This window comes from Gymnogyps californianus, chromosome 8 (genome assembly GCF_018139145.2).
Source record: "Gymnogyps californianus isolate 813 chromosome 8, ASM1813914v2, whole genome shotgun sequence".
In the NCBI taxonomy this organism is placed as follows: Eukaryota; Metazoa; Chordata; class Aves; order Accipitriformes; family Cathartidae; genus Gymnogyps; species Gymnogyps californianus.
The window spans coordinates 35,917,989-35,930,751 of NC_059478.1; the positions used below are offsets into that span (position 1 = coordinate 35,917,989).

General features: G+C 42.7%; 1 protein-coding gene across 2 annotated transcripts in view; it reads right to left on the reverse strand.

The window, feature by feature from the left end:
- NEGR1 (neuronal growth regulator 1) overlaps nt 1–12,763 on the reverse strand; it is a 297,810-nt gene that overhangs the window by 28,111 nt on the left and 256,936 nt on the right. The window contains exon 7 of one of the 2 annotated variants that reach the window (XM_050900844.1): nt 4,359–4,400. The exons of the other annotated variant lie outside the window; for it this stretch is intronic. Coding sequence (XP_050756801.1) covers nt 4,359–4,400 — 42 coding nt within the window. The remainder of the gene's footprint in view (nt 1–4,358; nt 4,401–12,763) is intronic. 2 annotated transcript variants of the gene reach the window in all.

Sequence of the window (12,763 nt, forward strand, 5' to 3'; positions counted from 1 at the left end):
GAATTGCGACTGCATAAGGAGAGAAAAAATGGAGGGGTTGACATGTTTCCTATGGAACAAATAAAGCCTGCTTGAAATTAGGTATTATTTGGTATTCTGGTATATTAAAAGTGTTAGATATACAGTAAGGCAGATGAGGGAGAAGTAGCTGAAGTTCAAGGAGTTGTCCAACCTGCCCAGAGTGCTCATTTAAACATACGCTTTTGTTCCTGAGAAAATTAAATAAGTTAAAGTCCTTCTCTCTCCAACTCCAATTTTTATGCCTCATAACACGTGAAATCATTAATTAAAGAAGATTGCTCAATTATTCTCTCTGACCTGTCACTGTTACTTGTTTAGTCAGCGTTAAGAATTCAGCAGCATCTTCAAAGGCTTTCCAAGACACCACCTGTGAACTCATTACACTAAAGGATGAAAGATTTGTAAGCAACTACAGCTCCTGGCAAGGGCTGACAAAACAGCTGCCAACTGTGGCCCCAATTTTTTAACTTTTGCAGCTAATTCTACATGCTTTAAGCGTTGTTGCTTAAAATTGAGAAAGTGAACTCCCACGAGTAAAGAGCGGCTCCAGCAGAGGAATGCACAAGTGTATCACCACGGCTCTCAAACACAGTGTTGGTTTTGCATTAGTTATAAATGTTTTAAATGGTTTGTCTCCTATTGTTTGGAATTGTAAGGAATCCTTAAGGATTTTTTTTTTTTTTTAAATCAAAATGTTTTTTATAGGTAATCGTTGAAAGACATCTTGGGGATGTTGTCACATGGCTTGTGAACATCTAGAAAATGTCACAAAACTTCGGTGCTGAAATTTTACACATGTATCTTATAAATAATTTTTAACAATAGAAGGTCAAGACAGTTGATTAGAGTAATTATACTGAATATGAGAAGAAAAATTGGTGAGATGAAAGGTCTTTTGTATGTACCAATTTAAACGCTGACAGAGTTTGCACACTGTAAGAGGAGTAGAAAACGTTGGAACCTCATCATCAGTGCAGCACTTCATCTGTTTAGACAGGAGTTATCAATATTATTCTTTGGCTAACCAGTGCTTAAGCCACACTGAGAAAATAGATGGCTGATAAGAAAAGTGACCTGTGGGAGTCAGAGGCAGTAGCAACTCCAGGCTTAAGCATCTTAAGATGTCCGTGACATTTTCCTTTTACACTGCTCCTTCCATATACAACAATACATATGCATATACTCATACACACTAATAACAATGAAAAGAATTTTCAAAGATGCTTTGAGAACAGGATAATTACTGTGTATTCAGAGTTGGACTAAAATCTCAACAGAAGGTGGTTTCAAGATCTTCAGGATTACTACAGATTCTTCACTTTCTACAAAAAGTAACTTCCTAGTTTGGGCTGTAAGAAAGATCCTGGAAAACTCTACCCGTGATGATAATGTTGAACATCCCGTCAGTCATCTACCTTGATTTATGGGAGATCCTTGGCCTGCAATTCTCCCTCATCTATCTGCAGTGAAATATTGACTCAGTTTTGAGTTTTTTCATAACCTTTGGCTTGATATTGAAACATTGGAGAAGCATCCATCTCCTTCCAGCAGCAAAAACTTCTGCAGGAAAAACATCCATTGAAGCTGCAATGGACATGTAATGACAATTGTAAATGACAGCAGTAATTAACCAACTAGCTGCAAAGCCTAGATTAAGTAAGAAGGAGGCTGATGCTCTGTATTCTGACTGATGCAAGGACCGAGGAAGAATGAGTTACTACAGGATTATCCACATTTTGTACTCCTGTCACTGCATGAGGGAAAGCAGGGCAGACGGACAGAGATCCAACGGGTGCTGCTGGCTAAAACCTCCTGGGCTGACTTTAAACGGAGTCACAAATCTTATTTTACTGTCATAAGCAGCTACGGACAAATAAACCGGGTTTTCTGCCACGATCTCCCACCCCAACCTACTGTCTCCTCTGCTGATGCTGCAGCACATGAGGGACTCGGTGTCTGACACTCTGGAAACTTTTTAATTGCCTCTGCAGCTGTATAACTTCGTAGCAATAGAGATGGTTTTATCTAGCTATTTACCAGACTAAAAGTAGAAAAGCAGAGGGACTATCAGAGCATTATCTAATTATGTAAGGCAAACAGAACATTCCAATGGCAATGCCACTGCTGATGCCAGTGCTGATTTCCAGGAGGAAGGACTCAATCCTAAATTTTTATCCACTCTGAGAGCTTTCCTTTAAAAAAACACCCTTCCAGTTGTTTTTCATCTGCAAACTGACCTCAGGGTCCTTTCCTCAGTCATTTAAAGTTGGATTAGCTCATGTAGTTTCCTATCTATTGCAATTTTAGCTTCTTCTAAATTTTTCCTCTGTTGTGTTCAAAGGCTTTCATATTCTCAATTTCGAACTGTACTTTGGAAAAAGACCTCTCTTTTTAACACCGTGCTCTCAGAATTAAGGCAGGGATCGTTATAAAAGGACGCTATTCGTTTCCATTCCCCCATCTCCATCCTGCTCCCAAAAAATACAAATGATTTTGCTCATTTGTTGTAAATTTCTGCAGACAGCAAGAATTCAAACACATCTTGAAGCTATATTACTTGAACATCAATTTTTTAAAGTGAGAAAAGGCTGTGCTTCTGTGTTGTAGTGCTTACCTATGGAGATTAAAACCCAAAATGTTACTAGAGTCCATTCCAACCGTAACCATACAGCATAAACCATCACTCCCTGAACAGAGCTTGGAATAGTATCAGGCCAAGTACAAAACCCAGCATTAAATGACACATAGTCTGAGGTTCTCCTATCACTACTTTGCATGATTGCCATATCATCCGCGACTCTTTTCTTGTTCCTGGCTTCTGCTAGCTATAAAAATAATTTCTTAGCTTATTTTCAACTGCCTGGTAGTCCAAAGCAACTGTGAAAAATCACAAGGATAGGAACTTTTATTGCAAACACTATCAGCTTTTTGCAGGTTAAGTCCAGCCCTCCCCTCCTACTCCTGCTGCTGCTGTGTTTTGTGACGAACGGTGGTCACGCATAAATTGCTCAGTCGCTCTCATGAGCGGCTTTGCGCCGCAGACGCAGTAGATCCTCTGCACGTAGAAGAGACAAGAGTGCTTTGGAAACCTCGCTGCTGAAGAAGGGCACGCGGGAAGGCAGACAGGCAGCGCCTGTGCACAGCGAGCGTCTCCGCAGGGGACACCAGCGATTGCCCTTTCATTAAAAGCACCGGGGATTTATACACTTGTCTTTCTACTCCTGTAAGTTTTAAGGCGGGTGGATCAGTCTGCCGCCCAGTTTTTCTTTTGGAACTCTGTTTAATCTGCATTTTTAACTGGGGAGTAGATTACCTCAATCGCTATGGCTTTCTGGCGCCGTCTTTCTAATCTTTTTATCTTAATTTGGAAATAAAAGTATACTTCATGTGTAGGTTTTGCCAGAGGAAAATTCTACTTGTGTTTGTCTGCCAGATGATCCTGATAACGCTTCCCAGACTCCTCCTTGGAGGAGACCTGAGCATTGCACATCTTACCACATCATGCACATGGAAATAATATCAACCTGTTGGGTCGGACACTGTAATTGCATCCCGGGGACGGTGTTTAACGTAGAGCAATGGGAGCTAGAGCACGGTACGTGAGACTCACGACTTACCCCTTCCAAACCCTTTGGGAAGTGGTTGGGAATATTGTTACAGGCTGACCTGAAGCCATCTTTTAACAAGCTCTGGGCAGGGCAGCCCCTGTTCGACAGCCTGCACCGGGCTGACCAGCTCCACTGAGGGTGTCCTGCTGGGGAGCAGCGTCGGGAAACCCCCAAGAAAATGGGGAGTCACCACGAACGGTCAGGACCTCTTACCGCCTGCCAAGCGCAAGGGCAGGCTTTTCAGCTCTGCAGGAACACCTTCTGGCACCCTAAAATGAGGAGGACCTCACAACGGTTTCTTAGATCCATCCTACGAGCCATTCAGTGACGAGACAGCAAGAAATTTGTAAGCCTCAAACCAACGTTCATGTTTACAGCAACACCAGAGAAGAGTCAGGTTATCACAAAGAGAAAACACAGTAATTACACTGCACGGCTGCATTGCCCTGTGCACATCCACTGCATCACCCTGGGGCAGAGAATGAATGGCAGAAAAACAGAGATGTGGGGAGGGTTTTCTCAAGAGGGGAAATTTAAGAAGAGGACAACATATGAAGCCTGGAGGGAACACAAACCGATGAATGCACAAAGACGGGAAGGAGACAGTCCAGCACTACCACAACAAAGCTGCCCGTAATCAATTCCAGTTATTGATATGGCAATGCGTCAGTTATGAGTCCCTGAGAAAAAGTACCCAAACATACTTCGTGAATGTATGTGGATACTGACCTGGGCTTGAGACAGGACTAGAGGTAGTAGGCTCAATAATTTCTACAAAAAGGGAAAAGGAAAAAAAAAAAAAAGAGAACATTTGGGAGTTAATCACACATGGAAGACAAATACAGAATGAGACAGCAAACAGTCATGCAACAGACACGACAATTTTATTTAAAGATCGGGCTGGCCATCACAGGCCTGTGACACACATGCAGTCGACCAGACTTCTGTGCCTATGAACTATACATCAGTGTCTTTCTTTTCCCAGCTATGATATTCATGTGTCACCGGCATACAACATCAGGACCGAATACACAATCACTCAAAATACACAAATATTTTTGCCTGCCACCGTGGCAAAGCCACCCCTGGAGTTCTCAAGCACAGAAACATTTCTCCTGGGAATTACTGAAACCTGGCTAGAAAAAGGGGGTCACTTTATTGAAGGTAATTTCCTATGATGAATATAAGTCAAGGTAACAATTTTGAACAAAGACGGTTTTTAAGTAATAGCTTTGTGCTTTAGCGAACTTTTAAAAATGCACATCTTTTTAATTATTGAAATCTTTCCAGAAGAAAACATTTCTCAAAAACATCACACACATTTTGACGATGTTTACTTCACCTGGGGCAACCAATACAAACAACAGAAAAAGCGAAGAGAAGAGCACAATTCTCCAGCATTCAGTCTAACGAAACAATCACCTGTGGCTTTTCATTATAATTTTAGTTTAAAATTCATTATTCTGTGCCTTTTTATTAGCTTTGAATAGTGCTATGCAAAATGAAATACCAGTCCCAATCAATCTTGCACAGAAGCAAGCTACCATCTCAATGTAGCAATTCAATACTCTTAATAAAAAAGATTTAACAAAATTACCAAGCTCAAAAGATCATTGACCGTATCTTGACTATAACAAGAAACTAATGAAAAAAAATGTGAGCAAGTTGACAACAATAGATGTGCAGGTAATAGCTGAACACACTCTCCACTCTCGTCCAATTTTGCATTTTTTCCCCTACAATTACTTTTCAGGTTAATAAGATGCAAAAATGATTCTAAGTGAAATAACAGACAAATATTTTCCCAAACAAAAAGTTATGAAGTTTCTTTACCAAATTACTGACACTAAGAATGCTGCTAACACAGATGAATGTTTCCAATCTTAAAAATATTTATTTGACATCTTGACAAATACATCGTTGTTGCTGATAAAGTCAAATCACGTTTTTAAAATAAAATGGAATTTGAACTGTATTACTCCAACTTTACAATTTTATTTGAAATTTAAAATCCAAGAAGGTTGGTGACATCTTGAGCAGTCTTTAACATAAAAAGGGCTTAAAGTCTAGTATCGTGGTTTCCTACCCCGTATAGGGATAATTTACGTATGCAGCAGTGGAGAGAGGGAGAGCTGCGGGCAGACGGGTCGGTCAGTTAGTCCCCAGACGTCCCTCACTGGTTCCCACCATGGCAACTGGGGCAGTGGGAAAGGAAAGGTGGAGATGAGGGTGCTCCCCATCCTGCTCCGGCCGGGAGCATCCCAGGGGACGTGCAGTTTGTACACCCTGCCGCGGCGCTCGGGTGCCGGGCTGCAGGGCGGCAGGAGCTGGCCGCTTCCAGCACGCCTGACACAGAGTCGGTGAAGGACATAAATGATGGTAGAGGATTCTTCTGGGGGTTGCGCTGTGCTTCAGATGAAGGTTTCTGCTTAACTGACTGCGGCACAAACAGGGGTTTTTCCCAGTATATTTAACAGATATAAAGCAAAATTACACAAAGCTACAGAAATGATGATTGTACAGTGAAGAGCGATGAACTAAATTGAGTTCAGCAATGTCCCATTTTTACAAAAACCATGGACTTTGCTACATTGGCATGGATTAGGAAACTGTGCAATAGCCATAGCGATGTGTTTGTGGGTTTTGAATCAATCTGCTTAAGACACCGACTCTGCTTTCTTAGGAAAGAGGCGCAGTGAAGGTCCTGGCTGACGTCTCATTGCCTGGGGAACCCGCGAGAGCCTGCCGGGGTAGAGCCTACTGCAGGGCAGCACTGCTGGGCTGTCGGGGCACGTCCCCGGCCAAGGAGCACCGCTTGTGCTTACAGCGAGGAAAAAGGGAAATGCCATACGACAAAATGTTTCCAGCTGTCTAGGAGAAAAGACGTCCTCTGTGAAATAAGGTTGTACTCCTGCGCAGAGCAAACGTGATTTTAGCAGGAGAAAAAGAAACTGTGTTAAAACAAGAGACTTGGAAAAAGCAAAGAATTATCAAGAATTCCTCAATTTTGTGTTTTAATGTCTTTAATTTCTTCCAAATCTTTATGTTCTGAGAAATTACACCCTGCTTCTCATGTATAATTACCAGCTTTGCTTCAAATGCATTGTACAATGATGACAAAAGTTATTTTTCTGGCTACCCTAAAATAACAGGATGCTTTTCTTCTGAATTTAGGAGTCAATCCTTCTTGTTGCTATGGCTTCCTATAAAGGAAAAGGTTCCTCTTGCTGCAGAACAACAACGTTCTTTGCAACAATCACATAAATTAACATACTCAGTGAGTACAATATTTCATTAAAAGGCAAAATACCATACCCAAACCAGCAGGGATTTTACCAGGATCATGCCTCTTTTGGAAACATTGGATCTAGACTTAATTGTAGGTGCTTAAGGTAGCATAAAGTCACAGAATCGTAGCATCATTGAGGCTGGAAGCAAAGGCGGTAATGTCATGTATTATTCTTGCAAAAATCTCACTTTTAAAATACATTATTAGATCAAGGAATTGGAGAGGTGGATATATTTCTAGTTTCAAGTTCTAAAACCCTTTGCAAATCTTTATTCATGAAATTGTTCAGGTCTATAGAGAGAAAACAAAACCAGCTGGTTTTCCTATGAGCACGCTAGGCTGGTTCATTAAAATTAAAATATATTAATGACTTCTTAGTAACACTGCGAGGCAGGGATGTGTAGGAAAGAGTGGTAGTATCTTTACTTCATTTTGCTGGGACCCCAATCCTACAATATCAGGACTGCTCAAATTTTCAACGGTGGTTGTGAAAAAAAAATACGAAAGTATAATGGAAAAACATGATATTCTGTGCCATTTCTGTGACTTCAGTGGAGAATTCTCCTTGAGCAGAACTTTTTAGATTTGTTTTGTAAGCCAGAGGAAAAGCAATGTGTTCACACCACCTCCTAGTTTGCCCTTTACAGACTTGGTGCCGTCTGAATTGCTGCATGCAGAATCCTTGCTGTTATCTTCATAATCGCCTATTCTGGCGAGGCAGGCGTGAGCCAAAAGCATCTCGCTATTTTAAAGCAGAGCTTTAATTCAAGCTGGGACCAAAAAGATAGAAACAGGAGCATCCTGGGCGTAGGGATACTGGCATAGCATCACTGGCTGCTAAACATACACGGCAAACTGGTAATTTCTGTCAAGGTCTAAATGTACTAATGCCCCAAACCACTTAATATTACTTGCTGGCCTGCCTCTGTCTTTGTCCTCACTGCCCGGTTGGGAAGGCTGCCTGCCTTTCAGTCCTGTGGCTGCACTTGCAGACTGACTGCTGCTGCCAGTTTGGGATAACGGGGCAAATTCCCACCATTGACTTCAAACACCAGGTGGACGTGCAAGCGAGAAGGTCAAAACTCGTGGTGGGCATCTCTCCTGTGCCTCAAGGCTCCGGGGATGCTCAAAAAGGGCTTCTGCAGCGACCGTGCCGCGGAGGCAGAGCTCAGCCCCTCCGGGAACCCAGACTCCTCCGGGAAGACGGGCCAGAACAGATTCAGCCAAAACAGAGTAGCACACTTTGGGAAAAGCTGATGAAAGATGACAGTTTAATTTTTTCTGAAGCGTGTACAAACGTACCTTTTACTGCCTTTTAAGGTTCAGCTCTCTTTACAAATACCCTACCGACCATACGGTGAATGCTTGGGGATGCTGCCAGAGATGTCGCCATGGAAAGCAGAACCTCACAGCGATGGTTTGGGACAAGTGAGTCTGGAGTTAGAAGCCCCTGTCCTGTCCTGTCCTTTTAGAGGTGCTGCCACGCACTGCAAATCTGTGGAAGTCATGAAGCAACTGTTGGAGAAGGGTTGGTACAGCCAAGGACCGGTGACAACTGCCCTTGGGGTCGAGGCTGCATCCCTGACTCGGGCAGCTTTAAGAAGAAAAAGGGGGAAGGTTGGGAGAAGCTCAAGAGATTTCTGCAACTGTGCGTAGGAGGAGAAAGAAAACAAAGTACACGTAGACAGGCCAGCAAATACAGTATTTGATGGCAGACAGATTAAGTGCATGGAAGAAGTACGAATGCCGCCGAGAACAGCAGTCAGCTAAGTGATGCTGTCAGAAGGGGCGTACAAATCACAGCCTGACACCGAACTTGGCCAGGGAGAAAGAACAAAACTGCCGGTAAGCAATGCAGAGAGTCCTGGAAGGGGGCAAGTGTGACCAAAGGCAGCCCAATGCGGAGCAGCAGCTGTGGCTGGAGCCGGGGTGGAACAGGGTAGAGAGCACTCCAAGAAGAGCGCTGCATCCTATGCCGGCATTGTGATGGAGCAGAGAGAAGTAAGAGATGATAACATGGGTAAAACAAACTGTCTGGGTTAATATTACTTTGAGAAAGGTGGAGAAAAGTCTTCTTGGGACAACACAAGGAAATCTACTTATCTGCAAAGTCAGATTTTGATAAAGACAACTAGGGAGTTTTTAAACAGAGAAATGCACCTGTAGGTCACGGTGTAACCGCCCGACTTCGCGGAGGTGAAGGAGGGGGAAATGTGGGATAAGGTGTGCGGGTATCTGTACCGCATTGTCACGGGATGAAATAAAATGTAATGTTCTTTTAAAATGAGTTTTGGTTAGTGGTGCTGAGCCTATGCTAGAGCCGACTGCTGGAAATAATCTGGCGTTAGAGAATCAGCAGTTGAGTGAGTTTAAATAAAGTGGAAGAATAAACCCCGCAGACTTGTAACTACAGCTCTAATCCTCAAAAGAGAAATCTTCGGAGAATATAAGCTACTAAAGACAGCTGGGACAAGGAGGTGCAGTTTAATGTCAAGGACATTTAACGTTGCCTTTTACCAAAAGGAAAGAGATAGTATCTAGAAATTCCTTTCTGATCCCAGGCAGAAAAAAGCTTGCAGAGAAAACCTCTTAACAAAATGGGAAACCACCCCGTGAAAGGCTATGCAGCACAAGGAGGAAAATTACAAGGAACAAAAGGAATTGGCCATGAAGAAGCAATGTCTGGGAAACCCAGCCGGGCAGGGATGAAGTGGGAGCTGCCCGGATGCCCAGCTGAACGGCACCTTGGCAAGGAAACCACAGCAAACCTGCTGCAAAACACTCTTTAGCCCCATAGATACCTTAAGAAAAATGAAAGCACCTCTGTTCACAAAGGTAGGGTAGAGAAATTAAGCATGGACCTAAAAATATTTTTTTTTTGCTTGAGTTTTAGCAAAAGCTTAAAAGATGGCATTCTGAATAACAAAATGGAAATGGAAATTGCCAGGCCAAAGTTAAAGCAAAATTCAGTCAGCTCAGGATACTCAGGTCAGAGGGATTTAAATACGTTTGCACATAAAATTATCAAAACAACAGTAAATTCATGGGGAGGGGAGGACAGCAGGTACAGCAGGACTGAGAATTAAAGATATGTTCAAGAAGGGTAAGCACACACAACTACAACTTCACGGCTTTAGAAAAATGTGAGGCGGAAGGAGCTATTAAAGGATATAGGCAGGTAAAAATAAGTAAGTAAATAAAAACTGGCTATTAGTTTACTAGAGGCCAATTACTGGTAATTATTTGCCCAGAAAATTTCCTAGTATATGATTAAGGAACCGAGTAATTCATCAGCCCCTGTTTGCATGAACAAATGCGTGTAAACCGAGAGCGAATGCATTCAGAGATCCGAAGTGGGTCTGCAGCCTTTATAGCCTTGCTGTCCTCACGCTGCCTCCTCATCGAGCTTGTGCAAAGGAAAACCAACTCCTTCGAGGAGGAAACTCGATTAGTTTATGGAAGGGATTACACGACGGAGCAGCCTGCGGTATAAGGCGATTAGATTGACTGACCCAGGCGTCCTCCCACTCCCAGCGTCTTAATAGCATAAACCAACCTTTCTTTCCCCCAAGAGAATATGAAAAACTCAGCAAAAGTAAGCAATACGTTGTTTCAGTCTGTTGCCTGCAGAAAACCACCCTACGAGCCTCTCACTCTCAGATAAAAACCATACCAACCCTCCAAGCAAGCACCCCACCTCCTCTTCCCATCTCCCAGACCCACCAGCAACCAAAAGCAGACACAGAATTGCCCACGGTACACGTGCCGGAAATTTTTCCTGTCTTTCAATTAAAAAATGCACAGACGTTATAGTGGCGGTTGCACGGTTACTACTTATACTGGCGTACTGCAGTCCAGACATCCTTTTTCAGGAGTTGTGACCGGCCCCTCACTCTTCGCCGCTAACGCAGCCACATTTCCCTGTCCACTGCTCACAGACTTGAGCTCATCAGCCATTGGGGACAGAGTAGGGCGACTCACACACGCAGCGCAGTGTAATTATATTGAAACGTAATTGTTATAGCGTCGCACAAAGAAGAGTATGATCAGTACTGTCCGGAATACAGTTTCTCCTGTGGAATTTACTACTTCAGTAACGTGAACAATTTCAATATTAAACTGCAACCTGTGAAGAGTTCAGAAATGGAACAGATCTCAAACTGGTGCATGATGCTTCCAGTTACAAAACGTTGCAGTCTCCTACGGAGGGGTCTGCCGATGGAAGAAAGAAGAGAAAAACCTACCAAAATCTCAGTCTGCACTTGCAAATACTGCAAGTTTTTCCCGCGCTGGAAGTTTAAGATAAAATTTATCTAAAAAGAAATTTGGTGAAATGAAAAATTGCTGACAGTGTTTAATGAAGGTGTACTAACTGAAACCTCTTTGGTGCTGCAAGTTAATTTATTATTTGCACAGCACTAGCACAGTCACAGCCCGGGCTGCGGGTGAGGGTCTCTAACGCAGCCCCCTTGGAGCCATAGCTCACATACTGGTAGGACTTTTAGTCAAGATTTATTAAATCCAAGAAGGGAAAGGCAATGGTAAAGATACAAAAACTGTGAAGTTTGGAGAAATCTGGAACGCCATGGGACCACGCCAGATGTACGCCTTTGTTCTCCTCTCTCTTTTTTCTGTGCCTTGTCCTGGCACAAACACAAAGGAGAGAAGAGTGCTCATTATTTATTCTCATTCCCCTTCCTTCCCTCATGCCCCCACGTCAGCTTTCTGTGTTTTATCTATAAAGAAAATACAGAACTTTTGACAACATTCCCATTTCTGGTACCTTGCCAAACCCCTCACTCTTCATCTGCTGGTTTCTGTCTCTGCATTTTATACAGAGAATTTACTGATTTTTCTAATACTAAATTTGAAATGACAAGACACGTCAAGCAACTAGACTCAGCACTTGGCATCCTTAGTCTGTTGAGACGGTTTTGCCCCTGAAGAAATTATCTCCTTCAAGGTAACAGAAAACACAGTGTCTCTGTGGATATCACTTCTGAAGCCCAGTTTGCTCCAAATATTGTAATTAATTTCATATTAACAATATTTAAAAATATATATATATTTCCAGTGTATGAAGACTGTAAGGGTATCCACTGCAAATCAAGGTCCTTAAAAACCACAGATCACAGAACACAGACTTTGATCGACACAGAACCAATCCAGTTCTGCTCCATATGTCAGACAGGGAACAGCCAGTGGCCTAACAGCTCCAGTCCCACTCACCAGCACCCCTGCCCAGACGCGTGGCAGCCGCCTTCTCCCTGCACTCCTCAGCGGCCGACGTGGCAGCATGTTTCTGCTGATGCTGGAGCCGGCGAACAACACTTGTCTGTCGCTCGCAATGGGTGTTAATGCCACCGTAAAGAGCATTTCGATCCATTAAGGAAGGATAATTCTTCAGCAATATAAAAATGACGATGCTCTTTTCCAGTTCTCTGGAGCACCCTCCCAGCACGAGCCCAGCACCAGCCCGTTGCTGGGTCCATTACACAACAAGTCTTGAGTTAAAGCTATGAACCCAATTTTCTGTTACAAAGATAGCTTGTTTTATCACTCTGCAGCTGGTCCAAAATGAAATTGTTTTGGCTGGAGCAATTGATACTGTTAGGAGGATACCAGTTTTTAAAAATGAAAAATATTCTTTATTATGAGTGAAGCCATATGCCACACTCAAATTCTGTTTTTCAGAGCAAAAAGCAATGCTATACAAGTCTGAGATATAATTTATTTCTTTGTATTCTTCACTATTACGGTGACAGAAAGTCTAACTTATTTTACAATAACTACGATGAACAGAAACTATGAAATGTTTTAATTGATTTCTGTAGCCCTCAACATT